The 25,043-nt window shown below is 42.8% G+C and overlaps 1 protein-coding gene across 1 annotated transcript in view; it reads left to right on the top strand.

Moving 5' to 3' along the window:
* The window catches only part of OLFML1 (olfactomedin like 1), a 30,589-nt gene extending 7,636 nt beyond the window's left edge, over positions 1-22,953 (top strand). Inside the window, exon 3 of the mRNA XM_043481837.1 lies at positions 20,860-22,953. Coding sequence (XP_043337772.1) covers positions 20,860-21,650 — 791 coding nt within the window. The 3' untranslated portion in view covers positions 21,651-22,953. The remainder of the gene's footprint in view (positions 1-20,859) is intronic.
* The last annotated feature ends 2,090 nt before the right edge of the window (positions 22,954-25,043 follow it).

Raw genomic sequence — 25,043 nt, 5'->3', positions numbered from 1 at the left:
ATAATTTATATGTATAAATATATATAATAATTATAATAAATATTATATATATAATATTTATATTTTTATAATTATATTTTTATAATTATTATAATTATATATTATTTTATATTTATATTTTATATAAATATTTTATATTTATATAATATTTATTAATATAATATATAATTATATATTATAATTATTACATTTATTATATTTATAATAATATAATAATTATTTAATATAATATATATTAATTATATATATATAATTTTTCTGCCCACCCTTTATGACTCAAAAATGCTGTGGATTTTCCATAAACATTTCTGGGGCCCCCACCAGACGAGTTGGCTCCTAGTGCTCCCAGAGCACCTCATTCAGTCTTCTGCGGCAGCACTAACACTCAGCTACACACATCTGTGTGTATTTGACACCTCACCCAGACTGTGAACATACCTGCCGTCTTCATTCCTGCACTCACAGATCCAGGGTCAGGACCTGCTGAGGAGAAGTCTGTAAAAATTGTCTATAGAAGAGATGCTGATAGCGGCACCCCTCAGAGCGTGGCTTAGGGGAAGATGTAAACAATCACAACAGTGTGGTTAGTGCTCTGACCTGATCTGGACTTTGGGATGCCAGTGTATTCCCCTTCCATGCACTGTTTGTGTTTTACATATTGTCCCCTCCCCGATTGCTTGGGCCGTTTCTCTTAGTAGCTTTGCCTATGTTAGTTATGCTAATACTGTGTAACAAATTACCACAACTTTAGCAGTTTAAAATAGTATACATTTACTATCTTAGAGTTTCTGTGGATTCAGGAATCCAGGTACAGCTTATCTGGACATTTCGTTCAACAGTCTCTCGAAGGTACAGTCAAGGTGTTACCTGGGCTACATTCTCACCTTGAACTTGGGGCCCTCCTCCAAGCTTATTGATGTTGACAGAATTTACCTTCCTGTGCTTGTAGGATGGAGGCCCTCAGCTTCGAGAAGCCATGCCTCTCCACAGGCAGCCCACAATGTAGTTGTTGCTCCTTCAAGGCCGGGAGGAGAGTGCTCCTCTTTGGGAAGTGCTCAGTCCCTGTTTTTTATCTGATTTAGGTCAAGCCCACCTATAATCATCTTCCTTTTGACTAACTCAAAGTCAACTGATTTGGGACCTTTAATATTTTTTTGGCTGCCCTGAGTCTTCGTTGTGGCACTTGGGCTTTTCCTCCAGTTGCAGCGCATAGGCTTCTGATGTGGAACGTGGGCTCTCGAGCATGTGGGCTCAGTAGCTGCAATGCCTGGGCTCTGCAGTTTGTGGCACACAGCTTCTCTAGTTGCAACGTGCAGGCATGGTTGCCCTGAGACATGTGGGCTTTTAGTTCTCTAACCAGGAATCAAATCCACATCCCCTGCAATGAAAGGCAGATTCTTAATCACAGCACCACCAGGGAAGTCCCTGGGACCTCAATTACATCTACAGAATTTCCTTAGTTTTGTCTTGATTTGTAACCTAGTCAAGCAGAACTATCATCTTCACAGGTGCTGCCCTCATTCAAGAGGAGCAAGTTTGTAGGGCATGACCGTGGGAGTGGGAACCTTAGAATTCTGTGCATCCCAGCTGGTGCTGTTTCCTCTACCCACCTTCTTCCCACAAGGCTCCCATCTTCCTGTCTTCTAACCTTGGCCGCTGGAACTGTGCCAGCTCTGGAACTTCCATGGGAATTCTTAAGATTCAAGTCAGAACCCTTGTGTAGCCAAATATGGGATTATGGGCTAGGGAGGGTCACTGGAGGTCACATTAAGAGTTTCTTTCATATATACGTGCTGTCTCAGAGAGTGTCTTTGAAAAACTTAGAAAGATAGGATATCATAGCTTTCTTGGAAAGTTCAACATTGTGTCTTGGGAGATTTCCTAAGAAATTTCAAGCATCAGTCTAAATGGGATGCTGCTGCTGCTGCTACTGCTAAGTCTCTTCAGTCGTGGCCGACACTATGCGACCCCATAGACGGCAGCCCACCAGGCTCCCCCGTCCCTGGGATTCTCCAGGCAAGAACACTGGGCTGGGTTGCCATTTCCTTCTCCAATGCATGAAAGTGAAAAGTGAAAGTGAAGTCGCTCAGTCATGTCCGACTCTTAGCAATGCCATGGACTGCAGCCTACCAGGCTCCTCCATCCATGGGTTTTTCCAGGCAAGAGTACTGGAGTGGGGTGCCACTGCCTTCTCTGAATGGGATGCTAGGGATAATAAATAAGGTAGAGTTACTCTGTAATTAAGCCATTTTTTCTAGTAGTGTCCTCCAGTCTTTAGCCTTTATTTAGACGTAACCCTCAAATGAGGTTCATGTGAGGCCCACAATTCCAGGGATTTTTGGGGCCAAGGTAAAATTCTTAGAGTCTTAACTCTAACCCATGTAGACTGTCCTCTTTCTCCTTCCACCCCCCTCTCTTTTTCTGTCTAACACATAATTTAGAATGCAGTGAGTGAAAGTTACCTAAATACAATTTAACTTATAGTTTAAAGTCACTGCAAGTCTTTGGTACTATAATCACTATAAGTAAAAAAAGAAATTTTGCATTGCACTTGGCAACTTATGGAAAAGCACCACTGGCTCAGATGCCCAGATTAAGAATTTATCTAACAGTCTTTGGCAGATTCCACAGGCTGCATTCTTGTGTGAATCAGAATAGTATTAACCTCTTTTTAACTTGTAAATAGCTTGTAAAGAAAAATTCTCAAGGCAGTGAAAAGAAGTCATTATAGCATTATTTTATTTCCTGTTTTAGTCCAGCTCCTTTATTTGCAAGGGTGCTTGCAAATAACCTCCAACAACCCTCTCCCTACTGAAGTAAATAACTCATATCTTTAGTTAGATCATGTTTCAGAGAAGAAAGTGTATTGCTGCAAATTCACATGCCTCTGGGATCCACTCAGATAGTATAAATTTGAGTGCCTCACATTCAAAACCATTAAAAATCAAACAAAATAAAACAAACAAGCAAAAAACCCACTGGACGCCAAATAAAATGTATTTGTGAGCCAATTCCCAAGGTCCATTAGTTTGTGATGAGTGGAACAAAACATTAAGAGATGTATAGCTCTTAAATTGTAACAGAGAAGAATATCTCCCTCAAAGGAGTATACACAGGTGTAAGCGCAAGATAGTATGAGAGTACTTGTGTTTGTGTATGCACCGTGTATGTGTATATGCAGTACCGTGTATGTGTGTGCACATGCGCATACACAGAAGCTGCATTCACAGGGCAGCAATACCAAAAGTGTACGTCCAGCCTATTCTATGCTGCCTACTGGAGAGTCCCATAGGTTGCTATGCTGCATTCAAAAAGGCCAGTGTACTTCTTGTGTATCCAGCTGGAAGGCCTGTGATCTATGAGGATACCACTAGGACCATCACACAGGTATTAATAGAAGGTCTGAAAATTGTTTATTTATTTATTTTTTAAAATATCTTTTTGGCTGTGCTGGGTCTTAGTTGCAGCATACGGCATCTTCAGTCTTCATTGGGACATGCAGGTTTCTTAGTTTCGGCATGCAAACTCTCAGTTGCAGCACATGGAATCTTAGTTCCCTGACTAGGGGTCGAACCTGGGTTTGATCTCTCATTGGGAGCGTAGAGTCTTAGCCACTAGACCACTAGGGAATCCCCCCTTAAGCTGTTTTAGCTGATGGCTTTTGGCTCCAGGTGGAGTGAACCTCCCCATTCATTCTCTCTCTGACTCATTCATTTATCCATTCACTCAACAGAAGTCTAACTGAATTCCAGAAATATGTTGGCATTATGCCAGGCATTTGAGATGAAACTTTGACTAGGATAACATTCTTGTCCTCAAGAGGCTTGGAGCCAAGTGGGGAAACCACCTAAACCCAGAATAACAGATGGGGTGATGGCTGCTCTGATGGAGGGTGTCACAGAAGCACAGGGGCAGGCGTTAGTGTGTGGACTCAGCAGTCACAGGGCGAGGGCTTAGTTGCTCTGTGGCATGTGGGATCTTAATTCCTTGACCAGGGATTGAACTTGCATCCCCTGCCTTGCAAGGCAGATTCTTAACCACTGGACCACCAGAGAAGTCTCAAACTGAATTTTAATGTTGGAAAAGAACTAATTAAATGGAGAAGAGAGTAGGGGGCACTTCAAGCGAATAACCAGCATATGGAGGTACATAGGCCTAATCGGGCTTAGTGTTCTGCAGACGTCTGGTGTAGGGGGAAGTGGTAGAGAGGAGAAGAAAGAAACAGACAAAAGCTAAACTCCTTTGTGCTGAGCCTCTTCACCTTCTAGCTGTGGAGGATGAAAATACGATGAATAACAGTACTTAATAGTTATTGAGTGCTTATGATGTACCTTGTAATATTTAAGCATTTAAAGGGGTCTTATTGGATTACATCAGGTAATTCTCACAATAAACCTATGTGATAGGTATTAGAATTAGTCCCCATTTTATAGATATGGAAATCAGGGCACTGTGTGAATAAATCATGTGAACTGTGAGGAGCTAATCCCAGAGGAAGATTCAAACAAAGACAGGCTGACTCCTACACATACTAACCGTTCCCACTGTGCTGTTTTGCTTACTCCTATGTAAGCATGGGAGTGTCCCGGCTCAGGTAGGTGTTTTTGGAAGTTCATTCTGGCCCCAGTGTTCAGAATGGACTGGCAGTAGGGGAGTTTGGGTGCTCATAAGAGGGAGAGACTGGAGCCAGGCAGGCCATCACAGAGCTGTCACAGAGGTCCTCAGGTAGAAGCCCTCTGCTCTGGGACTAAATGCCTGCACCCAGGGGCCTTATTATTGCGGGACATGCATGAACACCATGTCACACCTCTGGGTCATTATTTGATGATTCCTACTCATAAACAAATTGCTTTAAATCATTCTTTCAAATCTTGGCCAAGAAGGGTCAATTCCCCTCTCCCTCTAACCCTTGGTTTTTAATTCCCTGCCTTTTCTTCACTTATTTTTAAACAATGAAATTCCTTTGCTTTCCCCACTGTTTGCTCAGTGAACAGAAGAGCCCCACCGCACACTCCTGTGGTGGTAATCTCAGGTGCATTCCTTTGGGCCTCATCTGATAAGTCACCACATCCAATAGATTCTTCCTTCTGAATATCTTTCAACTTTATTCTTTCCCTCTACCCTGCTCTCTCATCATCTCTAGTCCTGATTATTGTACAAGACTCCTAACTGATCTTCCTGTTCCAAGATTTCGTCTTGCATTGCTACCAGAGTTATCATTGCTTTATCATCTTTCAAGGCAAAGCAAACCCCATAAAATAACATTAAGTCCTTTACAACTGACCCTGATCTAACTTTCTTCAAATAATTTGCTTTGTTATTCTCTCTAAAAGTAATATCTGCTGATTAAATAAAAACTATGGACGTAGTATATACTGTATCTGTTGTATTTACGGTTTTATAAAAGATAACAAGCCAACAACTGAACACAGCACCTTTTTCTAGTTTTCTTAAAAATTATTTTTTTATTGAAGTATGGATGATTCACAGTGTTTCAGGTGTACGGCAAAGTGATTCAGTTTTATACATATAAAAATTTGGTTATATGTATATATTCTTTTTTCATATTCTTTTTCATTATAGGTTATTATTATAAGATATAGACTATAGTTCCCTGTGCTGTAGAATAAGTCCTTGTTTTTTATTTAATACATGTATTACTGTCATATCTGCTACTGCTGAGTCACTTCAGTCGTGTCTGACTTTGTGCAACCCCATAGACGGCAGCCCACCAGGCTCCCCCATCCCTGGGATTCTCCAGGCAAGAACACTGGAGTGGGTTGCCATTTCCTTCTCCAGTGCATGAAAGTGAAAAGTGAAAGTGAAGTCGCTCAGTCGTGTCTGACTCTTAGCGACCCCGTGGCCTGATTCCTAATTTCTCTCTCCCGCCCTTCCCCCTTTGGTAACCGTAAGTTTTGAACACAGCAGCTTTGAACATTTCCAGCTTAGTCTTGTCCTAGTACTGTCTATCCCCATCTACATGATTCTCTATGCTATGTTGAACCTGCTATTCTGAAAGCTTACTTTCATATAGTATACTAAAATATACTCCATGCATCTCTACACTGTACATGCTCTTTCCTCAAGTCTAACACACAGAGTAGGGTTCAGTGTTTTCTGACCTTGAGGAGCAGTTTATTGGAAAGTGGAAGCAACTATTTACCAGGGATTCCATTAAGCCTCTTTTTTCTGGTATGTTGTCCAATACTCCTGACAACTCAGCTAGGTAGATACTATTATGACTTCTATTCAGATGGTGAAACTGTGACTCAGAGTTTCCTGCTGTGTTGAAGAGTAAGCACCACCCCCTAGACGCCATCCCCTAGATTCATCTCATTCTCCCTATCTGCTCACAGTTCCCTTACCCTGACCCTGCACCAGGTATCTGCCACAGCAGTGCTATATGACAAACCACATTGAAACTTAGTGGATTAAAACAATCATTGATTATTTCCCAGGACTCCACAGGGCAGCTGGGCAGTTCTATCAGCCTGGGCCAGTCTGAGCTGTTCTCAGCAGACTCCCTAGTGCATCCACAGTTAGTGGCATGTTCCCCAGTGGATGACCAGCTAAGGATGGCCTCAGTGGCTTGGTTCTTCTCCATGTGACATTGGATCTTTTGGAGGCGAACCTGGGCTTATTCTCATGATTCAGGAAGGTGTCTAAGGGAGAGGGCACAAGCATACCAAGATCTGGTTGCTTTCACCAAGTTTTTTTGGCCAAAGCAAGTTCAAGTCTGGCTCTGGAGCCCATCTTTCCAACAGAACCTCTAATAACATCTGTATGAGACTTTTGGTCTTGCTGCTCTTGGAAAGAGGCAGTCATCAAGATGAGTTTTAAAGTATGCAAATATCTATATGAAGGCAATGGATGGATCATTAATGTGACTGAGGGGAGACTGAAGAACCTGTCAGAGGGCTGCTGCAAAGTTCAGGATGAGGTAAGCAAGTGCTACACCAGCACACTTTGAGACAGGATAGAACAGCGTCAGTAGGAGTGATTGCATAGGAAGAATTCATGGCAAAGTGTCAATGACTCTGTTTTATAGCTAGATAAATGGGAGAATGACAGTATCACACCTTGACATTGAGAACATTTTCATCCTTTTCTGTTTAAGTAAGAATATTAAAGGAAGAAAAAAATAACCCACTATGTAGAAACCAAAACCCAGCTTAGTCTTTAAATAAAAATTAAATAAAAGCAAAAAGTGCATAAGTATAAACTTGAAATGCTTAAGATGTTGCAACAGTTAGATAACTAATGCAAAACAGAGGCTGTTTTATCAGAAATTCCTTGGAGGACTGCCCAGTTCCGTGCTTCACTTGTTCATGAGTGTTGACCAGCTTGGATCCTCTAGGACAACAGTTCTCAAACTTTTATCTCAGAAACTCATTACATTAAAAAAAAAATTCAGGACCCTAGAGAGTTTTTGCAGACATATGTTAACATCTCTTGATATTTAACAAATTCACAATTAAAATAGAAAATTTGTAGTATGTGCCAGATGCTAACCTAGGACAGGATATCTAGCAGTGAACATAGCAGATTAGACAGAAAGCCCTGCCTTCATAGAGCAAATATTCTGAGGGGAGTCAAACAATAAATATGTTAGCATGAAAATTTACAATATGTCAGATAGAAGTTCAATACCACAGAAGAAAACCAGCTAAGGTAAGGAGGTTATGGAAAGCTGGTCTCTTCTGAAAGGACACATGTGAAGGAGGTTGGCTGTGTTGAACTCCAGCTATAGAGACTCACAGTGGAAGCTGTGAACTCACTCCCATTCACAGGTCTTCCCAGCTTCCTCACACTCCATGCTGTTGAGCAGCACATAACCATACAAACCAACAGCCATGCATCCTCTGTTTTCTCTCTCAGACTCGATGGCTAATCACCAATAAAGGGAAGCTGGCAGTGCTCTATACTGGGTGCCGTGAAATACTTTTAGAGTTGGGAACCTAGATAAACCTTTGATATGGTTTTGCTGGTCTTCCCAGGTGGCGCTAGTGGTAAAGAACCTGCCCGCCAATCCAGGAGACATAAGAAACACAGACAGGTTCAATTTTTGGGACAGGAAGTTTCCCTAGACAAAGAAACAGCAACCCACTCCAGTATTCTTGCCTGAAAAATCCCATGGACAGAGGAGCCCGGAGGGCTATAGTCCACAGGGTCACAAGCAGTAAGACACGAGTGAAGGGACTTAGCATGTGGTTTTGCTAAAGAGTTCTGTGAAACTCATCAAAATACATAGAGCACGTATTGTATGCCAGGCTCTTTTTAAGCACTCACCCTGGATTCACAGCCCTTCTGCAGAGCCACATCTTCCCATGGCTCACTGTACCATTTCATAAAAGCTGGTCTTCCTGCCCTCCTGCCTTCCATCTAATCAGGCTTTCTAGACAGTGAAATAGCACTTGCTATTGTCCACATGTACCTCTTGTTATCTGAATCTACTTGATTTTTAAGTTGGCCTAGCATGCATTGGGGTAGCAACTGACTGATACTACATTATCTGAATCTAACTGATTCCTGAGTTTGGACAGTAAACAATAAGAATTTCAATAGTGAGTGAGATATATACCATGTCCCAGGTCCTGTGGATAAAAAGACAAATAAAGCATAGCTTCTGTCTAAAATGCTTGCAAGGAAACAGTGAGTATGCAATTCCAATTCAGCCCAAGAATTGCCCTGGAAGAGGACTGCACAGAATGCTTTGGACGCACAAGAAACAGCAAGTAGCTGCTCTGCAAGAGTCAGAGATTTTGTTTTAAAGGACAAGAAGATGTATCCCAAGCTAGCGAAGATGAGCTAAGGAAAAGTAGAGGCAAAGTCTCAAACTTGTGAGAGGCCGTGGCAAGCTTGGTGATTACTAATTAGTCCTGTGTGGTAGGGAAGTGACAAAAGAGGTCAGATGAAGGACCCTGGGTAGCATGCTGACATATCAGAAGTGTATTCTGTGGGAAACAGACTCACAGAGAATGAACTTATGGTTGCTGGGGGAATGGATGCGGGGAAGGGACAGTTAGGGAGTTTGGGATGAACATGCACACACTGCTATATTTAAAATGGATAACCAACAAGGTCCTACTGTATAGCACAGGGAACTCTACTTAGTGTTATGTGGCTGCCTGGATGGTAGGGGAGTTTCAAGGGGAATGAATAAATGTATATGTATGGGTGAGTCCCTTCACTGTTTACCTGAAACTATCACAACATTAACATTGTTAATCAGCTATACCCCAATACAAAATAAAAATTAAAGTTTTGTATGTATGTATATTTACATATATATTTATATATATGTAAATGTAAACATATTGTGATGTAAATGTAAATGTAATGTAAATGTAAACATATGTAAACATATGTATATGTAAACATATACATATTATATATATACATGGGGAAAAATAACTGCCACTAATTTCCAGGACATACCAAATTACTTCAAGTTTTATAATTGACTACTCATCTGAGAGCTGTCATTTTTGACATCCCCCTGTAACTGTCACTTGCTAGGTACTGACAAATGTTTATCAACATGAATACAATTCAGGTGGTTGAAGGAGTCCAGATTTATTTATTTTTGTTGCACTAGGTCTTCCTTGCTGTGTGAGGGCTTTCTCTAGTTTTGGTGAGCGGGGACCTCGCTTTATTGTGGTGCACGGGTTTCTCATTGCAGTGGCTTCTCTTGTTGCAAACCTCAGGCTCTAAGCACATGAGCTTCAGTAGTTGTAGCACATGGGCTCAGTAGTTGTGATTCCTGGGCTTTAAAGAGCAGGCTCTGCAGTATGTAGGATCTTTCTAGACTAGGGACCGAACCCTTGCCACCTGCATTAGCAGGCAAATTCTTAACCACTGGACCACCAGGGAAGACCCAAGAAGTCAAAATGTTATCTTTCATGGTTGATCTCAGCATTGTCATGGCACTGGTGGGTGTGCCGTTTAACTTGCTGATGTATTACAATGAGTGTATAATGAGGGTCAAGGCCTAGTGGAAGTCAAATCTTATGCCATCTTGGGCCTGGTCATTTTTAATCAGTTTTTGTCATATCCTCAATGTCATTCTTTTAAATGTTGTGCTCTGTCCCCTTCCCTTCTGTCTCACAACCTTGAGTCTGGCTTATCACTCAGTTCCCACAACCTAATCAGTTACCTGACCTCTCTTTTTCTGTTTCTTGAATCTGTGCCCATTTTTTCCCTCCCATCACTATTTAGATCTTTCTCATCTGAATTATGCTTACAGACTCTCCACCTGTCTCCCTGTATCCCCTCTCCTCCAGCTCTGCTGCTGCTAAGTCACTTCAGTCGTGTCTGACTCTGTGCGACCCCATAGACGGCAGCCCACCAGGCTCCCCCGTCCCTGGGATTCTCCAGGCAAGAACACTGGAGTGGGTTGCCATTTCCTTCTCCAGAGCATGAAAGTGAAAAGTGAAAGTGAAGTTGCTCAGTCGTGTCCGACTCTTTGCGACCCCATGGACTACAGCCTACCAGGCTCCTCCATCCATGGGATTTTCCAGGCAAGAGTACTGGAGTGAATTGCCATTGCCTTCTCCTCCACCTGTACCCCCAGTTAATTCTCTACTAATAACCAGCACAGTTTTTATTTTTTATTTTTAAATATTTCTTTGGCTGTGCCAGGTCTTTGCTGCAGCATGTGGGATCTTTAGTTGTAGCATGTGGGATCTAGTTCCCTGACCAGGGATCAAACCCCAGGCCCCTGCATTAGGAGGACCAAGTCTTAGCGACTGGACCACCAGAAAGTCCTACATAATCGTTTTTAAAATATAACTGATTGAGTCACTCCCTTACAGAGGGAAAAGTCTCACCAAGTCTGGAGAGTATTACTATTAAATAAGGGGAAAAATATTAAGAATATTCAAATAAGTGATATTTATAAATGAATTCACTCTGAGGCCTTGGGCCAAATTCTATCCTAATTGCTTATCTACAATTCTGCCTGAGGGGTAAACCACAGATTTTCATTCTCTGGTTTGCAAAATGTCAGTATCTCTGTTAAATAATTTGCATCTTGGCTGGACTCAAAGGTTTTCAATTTATTTCAGATCTTTCCTCAACCTTTTACTCCCGCTAATTATCTCTTCTAAGAGAGGCACAGCAGGGAGTTTTAACTTTCCCTGTTACTCAAACATTAGACGTATATTCTCCCCAAATTCCAAAAGAAGAGGAATTTATGAAAAAATTATAGAATATTCACCTGAATAAACTGTACAACATTGAGGCTAAACTTCTCATTTTACAGGTGGGAAAGCTAAGGCTTGATTGATCAAGGGACTTTTAGGGAGTCACATAGAGAACCAAATAGAGTTTAGACCACTGAGGTCTCTGACTCCCAGTCCCAGATTCCAGCTACAAGGGACAGGAGAAAGCTGAAGGGAGCACACAGGGGAAAATTCTGTGCTTTCTTCCCCAGAACTGTTTCCATGATTAAAACCACCTAGCACTCTCTTGTTTTGCAATTTCTTCAAGGATTCTATATTAGAAAAGAGGAGTAGAAGAAGGAAGAAGAATGTTTGTATTAATTACTGCTGTATTTTATCATTTTAAAAAAATATTTATTTATTTGGCTGTGCCAGGTCTTAGCTGTGGCACGGAGTTTTAGCTATGGCATGTGGGATCTAGTTCCCTGATCAGGGATCGAACCCTGGCCCCCTACATCGAGAGTGTGGAGCTTAACCAGTGGACCACCAGGAAAGTCCCATTTCTGCTGTATTTTAAATGAATATTTTATCACTGATGAGACATGGATTGTGCCTTGTTCTTAGCCATAGTCCCTCATAGCTGACTGCAAGTCTGCTGACTTTCCTCCAAGAGGAATGGGTAGGCTGGGAGCTCCCTAGTCAGGGCAGATATCTTATCACCCTGCTAATACACCCCAGGGAGTCCATTGCCCTCATCTCTCCTTCTCTAGGCATACCCAGGCTCACCCATTCTCCACCCCTTCCCTCCATGTGCACATGCCTATCTACCATGTCTCTTGAGCTGACTGGGGGTGTCCTGGCTAGCCCTGCCTTCCAGCTCAGATTGAGCTCAGAGGTTCCCTTAATTGGGTGATCTATCAGGTTACTTATCCAAACCTTTGTTTCTTTTTACTTGGAAAATAGAGATTAAAATATCTACCACTTAGATGAACTATAAGATCTAGATAAGCAAAGAAGTACCTAATCACAGTACCAAGCATATTACATGTATTTGTAGGTGTTTAATTTTGCAAGCTTTTGGACTTGTTCCTCAATAGGGAACAGCTTCTGAGCTTCTCTCATGGCCCATGGGACCACCTCTTTCCCATTAAAGGGATGACCACGTATAGTCCTAAATCCTTGTTTGTTCATCATCTGTCATCACAGAGCTTGTGGGAAGAGGAGAGCATTCACATAAGACAGATTCAGCTGGTGAAACTGAGAAAAGGCATACTGAGCCCTGGCAGAGATAGGTCCTGGTAAACAGGGCAGCCCACCCCTCTCTCTTCCACACCACAGCTCATAGCCCTCAAAGTTCAGCATGGAGGGTGATCCTTCTGTTAGCTGCTCCTGCAGGGCAGACAAAGGACCTTGAGTGCCATGTTGAGATATTTGAAACTTATTCTAAGGTTCCCAGCTGTCCCAGGCTTCTCTACCTTTCCTAGGGATTTGGTCTCTATAACCCAGGCCAACCAGGATGAAGCTGACCCAGAAAGAAAGAAAGAAAGAAAGAAAGTGAAGTCGCTCAGTCATGTCCGACTCTTTCTGACCCCATGGACTGTAACCTACCAGGCTCCTCCATCCATGGGATTTTCCAGGCAAGAATACTGGAGTGGGTTGCCATTTCCTTCATCCAGGAGATCTTCCTGACCCAGGGATTGAACCTGGGTCTCCCACATTGTAGGCAGACGCTTTACTGTCTCAGCCACCAGGGAAGTCAACAGTTGACCCAGAGGCCATAGGAAAACAATCCCTTCATCTGGTAAAGCAGGTCAGTAGTGGGACATGGTGGAAACTGCTGGCTGAGAGACTTTCATAATGATGCTCAAAAGTCAACCTCTGTGCACCAGCGTAGAATTGAATCTCAGAGACAGAGTTTTGGGTGAAGTAGAAAAGAATAGCTTTATTGGTTTGCCAGGCAAAAGGGACACAATTGACTGTTGCCCTGAAAAACTGTAGTCCTAACCTGGGAGGATTTGGCGATTCTAGGGCAGTAGCTGATAAGGATCAAGGTGTGTGCAGGGCCTGCCCTCCTTTAATACAGGCTCAGGTGGTCTCTTGATGAGCTTCTCAAGGTTATCAAACTGTGACCTTCTCTTGAATGAAGAATGCTAACATCTTCCAACCTGACCAACTTTGACAGCATGCTAAAAAGCAGAGACATTACTTTGACAACAAAGGTCTGTCTAGTCAAAGCTATGATTTTTCCAGTAGTCATGTATGAATGTGAGAGTTGGACTATAAAGAAAGCTGAGCACTCAAGAATTGATGCGTTTGAACTGTGGTGTTGGAGAAGACTCTTGAGAGTCCCTTGGACTGCAAGGAGATCCAACCAGTCCATCCTAAAGGAAATCAGTCCTGAATGTTCATTGGAAGGACTAATGTTGAAGCTGAAACTTCAATACTTTGGCCACCTGATGCAAAGAGCTGACTTATTTGAAAAGACTCTGATGCTGGGAAAGATTGAAGGCGGGAGGAGAAGGGGACGACAGAGGACAAGATGGTTGGATGGCATCACTGACTCAATGGACGTGAGTTTGAGTAAACTCTGGGAGTTAGTGATGGACAGGGAGGCCTGGTGTGCTGCAGTCCATGGGGTTGCAAAGAGACATGACTGAGCGACTGAACTGAACTGAGCATCTTCCATTTGTTGGGGATTTTAGTTCTGCAGAAGAGCTCAAAGATACTATTATAGGTATCTCTTGAAGTAAACCAAGACCCTGCCCCAAGGCTGCACTATTGTTTCTTGACTTGCCTTCCTTTTCCCTTGTTAGCAACTGTTCGAATCTGCCCTTTGGAACTCAGGGAAGGTCATGGAGGCTGGAGTCTATTCCCTAGAAACAGGGGACACAGAAAGTCTTTTGAGCCCAGGAGCTCCAAAGGGTTCTATTCAGCTTCAATAGCTTTCCCCAAAGTTTGATCCTGGCCATGGTGTGAGCCATGCAAGTCCTCTGGGAGCAGCCATGGATGGCATGACTGTTGGAAGGACTGACTCTCTAGGACTTGGCTCTCCCCAACCACACCCCTGCCATATGCTGCCTTGGTGACAATATTGTGCCACATTTTTAAATAAAATAGTGCATTTTAAAATATTATAAAAACCCTAAAGTGCTTTACAAATTATTATTACTTAAGTCAGATCTGCAGTCAGAACTCTGGGTGTGCAGCACTATTTAAACCCTAGAAAAACATCTGCTTGAATGAACCTACCTTCCTTACTAATTCAATAGATGTTTATTGAACCCACAGAGCTCTCAGGCAGTAGAGTACAATAGTAAACATGAACACAAAGGCCTTGCTTTTGTGGATCTTATAGTCTGGTGGAGGAGAAGGACAGTGCACTAGTAAATAAAACAGATAACATAATTATAAAACTCAATAAATGGTCTCAAGGAAATAAGAGAGATGCTACAGTAGATCATTTTAAATTTAGATACAGTAGTCACAGGAAGCCTCTTAAGGAGATGAAATTGAAACTGAGATTTGAAGGATGAGTAGGAGCAGACTGTGGAAGATCAAAGTAAAGAACACTCTCAGCAGAAAGAATTTCAAGTGCAAGAGCCCTGAGGCAGAAACAAACTGGACAGCTCCCAGAATAGCCGGAAAGCCAATGTAATCTCCACACAGTGAGGCAAGGTGGGAGAGTAGGGAGGGAGTAGAGGATCAAGTCCCAGCGACAGTGAAGTCGCTCAGTTGCGTCTGACGCTTTGCAATCCCATGGACTGTAGCCTACCAGGATCCTCAGTCCATGGGATTTTCCAGGCAAGAGTACTGGAGTGGGTTGCCATAAGCCAAATCAGATAGATGTTTTAGGCCAAGTTAGGATTTTATTCCAAGAATGGTAGGGAAAAGCTTTTAGAAAGTCAGTCACGTAATTCATGTTTTTATACAGATAACTCCTACTGCTTTGTGGAGAACATTCTGTAGATAAGCAAAAGTAAACTTTCATGTTTTTATACAGATCACTCCTACTGCTTTGTGGAGAACATTCTGTAGATAAGCAAAAGTAAACTCAGAGAGACAAATTAGTGGTAGTGGTCCAGGCAAAAGGTGAGGATTCACAGAGTGCAAGGGGAAAGGAGGGGGTGGAAAGAGGAGGATATAGAAATATATTGAGCATTTTAATTTAAGTATAACATCATAATTTAAAGATAGGTTTACTACCAGCACTTGCCAGTGTGGAAAGATGGAAAGAAAGGAATTAAAGATGACTTCTGGACAGGTAATTTGATTGATGATTTTTGCTTAAAATGGGGAGAGGAAGAGAGTTTGGGGAATAAAAGCAAGAGTTATGATTTGTACAGAGGAAGTTTGAAGGTAGCCAAGTAGGAACATGGAAAAGGTAGTTGGATGAAAAAGTTTGGGGCTAAATTGACATCCAGATAAGATGTCATTCCAGATAGAAATTTTGATTTATTCATTATTCAGAATTTACAATGCTATTCAGAGCCATGGGAAAAAATGAAGTTACTTGGAAAGTTATCGTAAATAGAGAAAAGGTCTGAGGACAAAACACTTAAAGGTGGATGATGATAAGGGACCAGTCCTGAATGACAAGAGAAAAAAAATCCAGAAAGATGGGAGGACAAAGAAAAGCAGAGGTGTTCTACAATCAAGAGAAGAAAGAGTTTCAGGGAGAAGTAGCAATCAAGTAATCAAAGTTTACTGAGAACTTGATTAGGATGAAGACTGAGAATTGACCCTTAGATTTTGCAACATGGAGGTTGTTGGTGCCTTGAGAAAAGCTGATCCAGTGGAATAGGCAGGGGAATTTAGACCTCTGGAGACCTGGAGCTGATCTGCGTAGCTTAGGGCATAATTGGAGGTAAGGAACCTCCTCTTTTAAGGAGTTTTATTATAAAGTGGAGCAGAGAAATGGGGTCACACTAGAAAGCTTCTAGGATGATCTTATAGCCTGGTTATTTACAGAGTGGGAGGTAATTTCAGGTGCTAAGTCCTTGAGTTGGTGAAAGGAACAAGATTCATTGCAAAAGTAAAGAGAGCAGGAGGAAAGGCAAATAACATGGGTTCATGTGCAATTGATTAATAGATTGGTTAGTTGGAAGACTCATTCACTGAGCAAACACTGACTTCCTATGTGCCAGTTGCTATCCCAGGGGCAAGATACACAGCAGTGAATGAAACATAAGACAATGCTCATGTCCTCATGGAGTTTATACTCTATTGAGGGGAGCTGAACAATAAATATGTTAACAGATGAATTTATAATACATCAGATAGAAGATCACAAGCCCTATGGAAAACAATGAGCTAGGATAAGGGGGTTATGCAGAGCTGGAAAAGGGGGCTGCTATTTTTAATAGGGTGATCAGAGGAGACCTTAATGATGAGGGAACATTTGTGAGCGGACCTAAGCGGAGCGAGGGAGGAAGGCATGTAGTTATCTTCAGGAAGAGGGTTCCAATCAGAGGGAACAAAATGTGCCAATTTCCTGAGGCAGGAGTATGCTTGGCACAGTCTGGGGCACAGCAGGGAGGCCAGTGTAGCTGAACAAAATGCTCAAAGTAAGGGAGCTTGCAGAAAACAAGGCAGAGAGGCAGTGGGCAGACAGACAGCCCCGGATGGCCTGGAAGGTAGACCTGAGCTTTACTCTGAGTCAGATGGGAAGTCACTGGTGAGTTTTAAGCAGACAGGGGACATGATCTGACTTATATTTTTCAAAGATAACTTTGGCAGCTGTGGGGAATGGCCTCTGAGGCCAAGGATGGAAGTGTGGCCCCAGGTAGACTATTGCAGTAATCCACGCTAGAGATGATATTGTTCTCTGATTGTGCCTGTTTTCTTAGTGAAATCAGAGGTGAGATCTTCCTAGGAGAGTGAGGAGGCTATGATGGAGGCTTGAGGAAAAAAGAAAAGGTACGGTCATTGTGGGTGATGAACTGATGAAAGAACTGTGGTGGGGTTCCTCACCTCCAATTATGCCCTAAGCTACTCAGATCAGCTCCAGGTCTCCACAGGTCTAAATTCCCCAGCCTGCTCCACTGGATCAGCTTTTTTCAAAGTCACCAACAACCTCCATGTTGCAAAATCTGAGTCAATTCTCCATCTTCATCCTAATCAACTTCTCAGTAAACATTGATTACTTGATTGCTACTTCTCCCTGAAACTCTTTCTTCTCTTGATTGTAGAACACCTTTGCTTTTCTTTGTCTTCCCATCTTTCTGGATTTTTTTTTTTTTTTTTTCATTCATGACTGGTTCCCAAATAACTGGTAGTACATGCAGTTTGCTAAATGCTTACTCACCTCCACCTCTGGTACTTCTCTGGCCATACATCTTTCCTCCTTGTGTCCACTCTCTCTCCTTTCACCATATTTCTTTTCCTCTGACTCCATTTGGCCTCCAGTTGGCCTGGAGAACCTAGGTATTTATTAAGAACAAAATGACAACCCATTGGCACATCCAGTTTCTTATATTGAAGCTTTTGGAAGGATTTGCCGAGGCCCTTGGGATGTTCAGTTCTCCTCAAGAGGCTGTTATACATTCGACTGTCACTCCACCACCTCACCCTATAGCAGTCAGTGAGGGAGACCCAGAGACTTCCTGTGCTTTTCTTAAGACTTTCCTCTCCTACCTGTGATACAGACCTCGGCCCGATTTGAGGGAGACGTACAGGATTTCTCATGCTTCTAGTCAGGCCACCACACCCTGCCTCTGTGATACTGCTCACCTCACAACAGACTGTCTGAACAGGGCCATCCCAGCAACAAGCTCATGACTGGAGCGGATGACCCACTTTTCCTAAAATGACGAGTTGGCATTTACCTAATCTTGACCCATATCTCTCTCTAACTTGTTCACCATGAGAATTCCAAGACCCTGAGGTCTTCTTGAAGATAGCATGTGTAAGGGCCAGGTGGAAAGGAAAGCTTACACCACTTCTGTCCACATCCCATTGGACAGGACATAGATCAATGGGTGCAGCTTGTGTACAAAGGAGGCTGCGAACGTGTGACTGGAGAAGAGGAAAATGAAATGGCACCTGATGAACACAGACATTTGTCTCTGTGGTGACACAGAGATCAAGGGAGGGCTTCTCTGGTGATTCAGTGGTAAAAAAAATCTGCCTGCTATGCAGGAAACAGGGGTTCGATCCCTGATCCAGGAAGATCCCACATGCCAGGAAGCAGCTAGGCTTGTTTACCACAGTTACTGAGCCTGTGCTCTAGAGCCCAGGAGCCACAACTGCTGAGCTAATGTGCCGCCAACTGCTGAAGCCCGTGTGCCTTAGAGCTCATGCACTGCAGCTTGAGAGTAGCCTCGACTTGCTGCCTCTAGAGAAAAGCCCACACAGCAACAAAGATCCAGCACAGCCAAAAAATACAATAGAAATAAGTAAATATATATATATATATATTTTTTAAAGATCGAGGGAGAAAAAAATCTTCAAGAAGGAGGAACTAATCAATATTGCCATTCTATAGAAAGGTCAGCTAAGATACAGACATAAAAGGTTTAAGTTTTCAGTTAGGAAGTCCCTGGTCATGTTATAAAGGGTCATTTTTGTGAAGTTATGGTGAAGTGAAATAATGGGAGGTGAAGAAATGGGTGCAGAGAGTACAAACTATAGGAGACTCTAGTTCTATAAAATGGTAGAGTGAAGTAAGTTGAAAAAGTTGTCTAATTGTGAGAGAATTGATATTTACAAGCTAAAGAACTAGTCGTGAAGGAGAAATCCGAGATAGAAAGGGGAATCATTCATGGAGGAAATCTAGAAGGCAGGAAAGGATGAGACAGGAGTGTAGGTGAACGAATTAGTCTTCACAGGAGGAATGACGTGGCCGCTTCTAAGATTTGTGGGAGGGTAGCAAGGTTAGGAGTTGAAGAAAAAGTCTGTAAGTGAGGAGCAGAAAGTTGAGGAAGTTCATGTCTAATAGTATTTATGTTTGCAAAGGCGTTATTATGAAGGATTGATGGGTTAGTTGTGGGGCAAAGGAAGGGATTTAAGATAGCTGCCATGTGGAAGATGGGCTGAGCATGGAGAGCAGTATAGTATTTAGGGCTCAGTTGACGTTGAAGACCCCTTAGTGTAATGATACCAGTAGGCACCAATGTGAGATTTTCTCCACCAACACACAGCTCTCAAGGGCAGAGGCAGATCTTTGTATTGATCTAGGATCAAAGAAGGAAGGGAATTTTGAGAGAGTAATAGTCTGAGTGGCAGTGAGGAGCTAGAGAAATATAGGCCCCTTCTTTTTACTTCATCTTCTTCCACCTAGTTTAGACCCTTTCATCCTGTTTGGATTACAGAAATTCCTTCTGCTTGGTTTCCCCGATTTTAGTCTCTTTCTCATGTATCTATTGTACACGTGACTACCAGCTTAATTAGTCTTGTAGAATAGCTTGGCCATGTTTCATTCTTATTCAAAAGCTTCAATAGCTCCCTACCTTCCTGGAGAATTAAATCCATATTCCTTAGCTCCACCCTCAAGGTTCCAGGCACAGAGCAGATTTCAACTAGTTTGTTTTATGCATCTAGTTTTATACACAAAGGATTTAGATTATACTGGATGAAACTCTATACTACTTCACTAAGTTTGAAGGACTTTCCCAAATGCAGTTTTGTTAACTATTGGGAAAGTTTCTCCAACCCCTTTCAGAATGTCCTTCAAGGTGACTTTCAAGGGCTAACTCAAAGGCAGGTTCTCCCCTGTATCAAATGACATGTCTCTTCTCTATCCTCTTTTTTGAAAAAAAATCATTTTAAGCTTTATATCTAAAGTCATGCACCTATTAAGCAAGGACCATGCCTAATTTATCATTGTACCCCAGCCCATTGTACCCCCAGCTCATAACACCTAGCTTAGTATCTTGCTTTTTGTTGGTATCCAAAGTCAGCTGACTAAAGGCATGCACACATTCATGAGTACATGAGTAATGAGTCAATGGACATGAATTTGAGCAAACTCAAATTTAGTGAGATAGTGAAGGACAGGGAAGTCTGGCATACTGCAGTCCAGGGGGTCTCAAAGATTCAGACACGACTGAGCAACTGAACAATAACAACAGCATTCTAGTAGGGTTAATAACTGGAATCCTTCCTAGAAGGTCATCTTCTCAAGTTGTAGGGTTGATAGTATAATCGTTATCCTTAGTACCTAATACTGTTCTAAGACAGTACTGTAAGCTAAGTATACAGCAGAAACCTAGTAAAATCTTGGCAAACACAATTGAGTTAGGTGGTTCCATACTCAGTGTGTCACCTTGAAGTGCTCTGGAGAGTGAACAGGGCCTGCTGCTGCTGCTGCTAAGTCACTTCAGTCGTGTCTGACTCTTTGCGACCCCAGAGACAGCAGCCCAACAGGCTCCTCTGTCCGTGGGATTCTCCAGGCAAGAACACTGGAGTGGGTTGCCATTTCCTTCTCCAGAACAGGGCCTAGGACACAGCAAATAGTTATTTATATCTTGATTTGATTAACTTGATTAATGAATGCTCTTATAACTGGACAGCAACTCCCTTCACAGACTCAGTTACTCTTTAAAGTCTTTGATTCATTGAATCCTACAATCATTGACTGATCCCTGTGTGATAATTTAACATTAGACACTGAAGGAAAAAAAAAAAAAGCTATCCATGAGAAAAGCAGACATCTCATATGTTAATAAAGTAACCTCTCCTTTTCCTCTTTTGTGGCCAGGCTGTGACAATATGCTGATGGGCATAAAGTCTCTGAAAATAGTGAAGAAGACGATGGACACAGATGGCTCTTGGATGAAAGATGCTGTCAGTGACTCTCCAAAGGTTTATGTCTTCATTGGGTCCAGAAACAACACTCTCTGGGAATTTGCCAATACACGGGCCTTCATGGAAGATAGCACCAAGCCAGCCCCCCGGAAGCTGATTCTAACACATTCCTGGCAGGGAACAGGCCAAGTGATCTACAAAGGTTTCCTGTTTTTTCATAGCCAAGGGACTCTCAATGAGATCATCAAATATAATCTGCAGAAGAGGATTGTAGAAGACCGGATGCTTCTCTTTGGAGGAGCAGGCAGAGCCCTGGCCTACCAGCACTCCCCTTCCACTTACATTGACCTGGCTGTGGATGAGCACGGGCTCTGGGCCATCCACTCAGGGCCAGGCATCCACAGCCATTTGGTTCTCACGAAAATTGAGCCTGACACGCTGGGAGTAGAACACTCATGGGACACTCCATGCAGAAGCCAGGATGCTGAAGCCTCATTCCTTTTGTGTGGGGTCCTCTACGTGGTCTACAGTTCTGGAGGCCAGGGCGCACATCGCATCACCTGTGTCTATGATCCTCTTGGCACCATCATTGAAGAGAATCTGCCCAACTTGTTCTTTCCCAGGCGGCCGAGAAGTCACTCCATGATCCATTACAACCCCAGAGATAAGCAGCTCTATGCCTGGAATGATGGAAATCAGATCATTTACAAACTCCAGACCAAGAGAAAGCAGCCTCTTCAGTGATGCATTCCAGTGGGCCAGGGATGCTGCGCTCCAGGATCGGGGGCCAGGGCCCCTCTGCAATATACTATAGTATTAATATATTAATAGCATCCCACTAATGGCACACAGGGAGATGAGGGGCTGCAAGTGGGGGATGCACACACATCCTTTTCTAGATGGTACTGCCTTCAGTATCTTCTAAGAGCTTAGATGACAGTCTGTCATTCAAGAATTATCAGGAACTTCCATTACCCATCCCAATGCCCTGGTGCTCAAGGCTTTCCACATCCTGATCCCCCCCACCCAAAAAAAAGAAAGAAATCAAAATATGCATAGAAACGAATGAAAATGAAAACAAAACAACACATCCTGATCCAGCTTACTTCCAACCTTTTCTTTTTAGTCAAGCATTTTAGCATGTACTTTAATAACTCTCCCCACCCTCACCTTCTCAGCCATTAGAAATGTAGGCCACGCCCTCATACTCCTGGCTTTTCTCCCCTCTGGCCTTTGCCCAAGCTCTTTCCTCTTTGACAGTTGCCTATTGATATTCTTCTATTATTCACTGCCCAACTAAAGTCCTATTTTTTTGGATTAATTTTTATTGGAGTATAGTTGCTTTCAATGTTGTGTTGGTTTCTACTGTACAGCAAAATGAATCAGCCCTGCATACACACATGTCTCCTCCCTCTTGGACTTCCTTCCCGTTCAGGTCACCACAGTCATTAAGTAGAATTCCCTGTGCTATAGAGTATATTATCATTAGTTATCTATTCTATACATAGTATCAATAGTGTAAAGTAATATTTCTTGTTGATGTTTAATTTTGATTTCCCCTGGTACTGTCCCTACACCAAGCAAGGCGGTCGCAATAAGAAAGTGAACATATTACCATTTGAATACCACTTTCCAGTTATAAAGTGCCTGCACCTGTGTTAGAACTCATCTCACCCTTATGAGATAGACGGGACAAGCCTTTATAGACAGAGGGTTTCGGTGAGCCATTCCAAGTACCAAAGCTACAAAAGGAAACAGCTAGAAAATACCGCACAGCCCATAATCTTGTCATTGTCCAAGGAAGCATCAAATATGTTTGTTCACCCAACCTTTTCTAAGCAATTTGTTAATTGTTTCAGCCTAAAAATAATGACCTGCCCCTTTACCTATTTCATGCCTGCACAAGATCTTCCTATAGGCCTTTGAATAGCTACTTCCTCCAGAAAACCAGCCTAAGGGTGAGGACCCCCCTGTAGACTCATCTCGCCTTACCTTCCCCTGCTGCTGCTTGCCTGAAACACAATAAAAGTGACACTAAGCAAATAAACCTCATCAGGTTCTATTTGCCTATACGGCCTCAGCAGAAAAGTTTCAGGGAGTGCTGCCTGTGCCTGGATTTACTGTGAACAATCCCCAACCCACTGAGGCCTTCAGTAAGTATTCTGGAATCTGGATGAACACCAGAGAGCAAGCAAGGGCCTCCCTGCCACAGCAGGCGGGCCGCGTGGCACAGGGGACACAGACCACCTGGGCCTGTCTGGAGAGGCCTCTTCCAGCTCTTTCCCACGCATTTGTTCACTCCGGCTGGTTCGGGTCACGCGTGCAGGCTGTGGTGCCAGTCTGTGTCATGTGCTGGGGCCCTGTCTTCCCAGGTTGGTCACATGAGAGGGTTTGCTGTGTGTGTTTGCAGCTGTTTTCCAGCTCTGCCAAGCCCAGGCTGGGACCATGGGCAGTGAAGAGAGGGGTGGTGGTTTTTTTCTTTTTCTTTCCCATAGCGTCTGAGTAGCTGTTTGGCAGAATGGAATTGCTAACCCCATGGACATAGCACAGTTACCCGCAGTTCTAACAGAGTGATACAGAGAGCTCAAATCCATTGTGGAATGAGACAGGTATGAATAAATAAATGTGATATTACCCACTCCATGGAGTGGGGGCCATTTGCTGCCCCATGGGTAAAATAACATTACCTATTTCACAGGGAAAAGGAATGTGCCTCACAGATGAGGGTAGCAGGGGAATTAATCAGAGTGGGATTACACATAAATCCTGCATACACGGTTCCTTTGGAGGCACAGAGAGGCTGCCTGTGATGTGCTGTCTACCATTCATCCGTGATATGCTTTGCTTTGACAGTTATGCAGGGCACACCTGCCACTAACAACCCACTCTCATGCCTTAAATGTCTGCAGCTAGAATCACCTTTTTAGGTTAAGACATTTTCTCTCGGAAGCCCCAGTTAACGGGGCACTTTGTTTCCTGGGAGCCAGGGGTAAACATGTAGGTCTGTGGACACTTCTTGGGCTTCTTTCAGATGAACTTTTCAGTTCTGGTCTCTTGTTGGGTTTTACTGAGGATTGAAGCTCCTAAGATCTAGACCAGTGGTTCTTAAACTTCATTGCACCTAAGAATCACCTGAGGAGCTTTTAAATATTCTGATGCCCAGCTATACCCCCAGACCATTCAATCAGAGCCTCTGGAGGGGGGACCAGACAGTGCTGTAATTTTTAAGTCCCCTCCCTTAAAATGGTCCCAAAGTGTGAATAAGCTGGAAAGTCAGTGATTTACACCAGTTTTAAAAAATTGAAGTATAGTTGATAAACAATGTTGTATTAGTTTCAGGTGTATAGCAAAGTGATGCAGTATATTCTTTTTCACATTCGTTTTATTATAGGTTATTACAAAATATTGAATATAGTCCCCTGTGCTATACAGTAAATCCTTTACATATATATATATATATATATATATATATATATATTAATGTGTATCTGCTAATCCCAAACTCCTAATTTATTCATCACCCCCCTTTCCCTTTCGGTAACCAGAATTTATTTTCAATGTCTGTGACTTACACCATTTTTAAAGATGATTTTTAAAAAGTAATTGTATAGTTCTAAAGAACAGACTAGCATTTTCTGAGGACTGCACGTCCACTAGGGCAATAATACGTGGGATTTGGAAACACCCATGAACTCGTGTGAACCATGGCAGCCTCCTCTATAAAAGCCTCTGAGCTGCTATTTTAAGGAAGTGAAAGAGAACTGAAGAGTGTCCTGTTGTAACACAACTCTTGTGGGCCCCAGCCTTCCTCTGCTGACTTTGCCCTTGGCCTGCCTCTGGCCAGGTTCCTGCAGTGACTAGAGTCTCATGTTTGCCAGAGTGGCTTAAGTTTTGTTCGCATGTACAAGTCTTCTGGGCACACTAGTAATTTCAGACCATCAGGATAATATAAAAAAAGATGTGTCCTGTGGAGTTGATCAACAATCCAGCCTGTAGAAATGTAGATAAAAACTGAGGATAGGGAGGTAGTGACTCCTGCCAGAACTGGGGACTATGCCAGAGTCCTTGGTGTCGATGCCATCTGAGGCCCACAGGGATTTTAATCCGCTGAACTGAGCCACCAAGTTTTGTGGGCCC

The sequence above is a fragment of the Cervus canadensis genome, chromosome 11 (assembly GCF_019320065.1).
Source record: "Cervus canadensis isolate Bull #8, Minnesota chromosome 11, ASM1932006v1, whole genome shotgun sequence".
In the NCBI taxonomy this organism is placed as follows: domain Eukaryota; kingdom Metazoa; phylum Chordata; class Mammalia; order Artiodactyla; family Cervidae; genus Cervus; species Cervus canadensis.
Note: the sequence above shows the minus strand (reverse complement) of the source record. Positions and strands in the feature narration are given on the sequence as shown.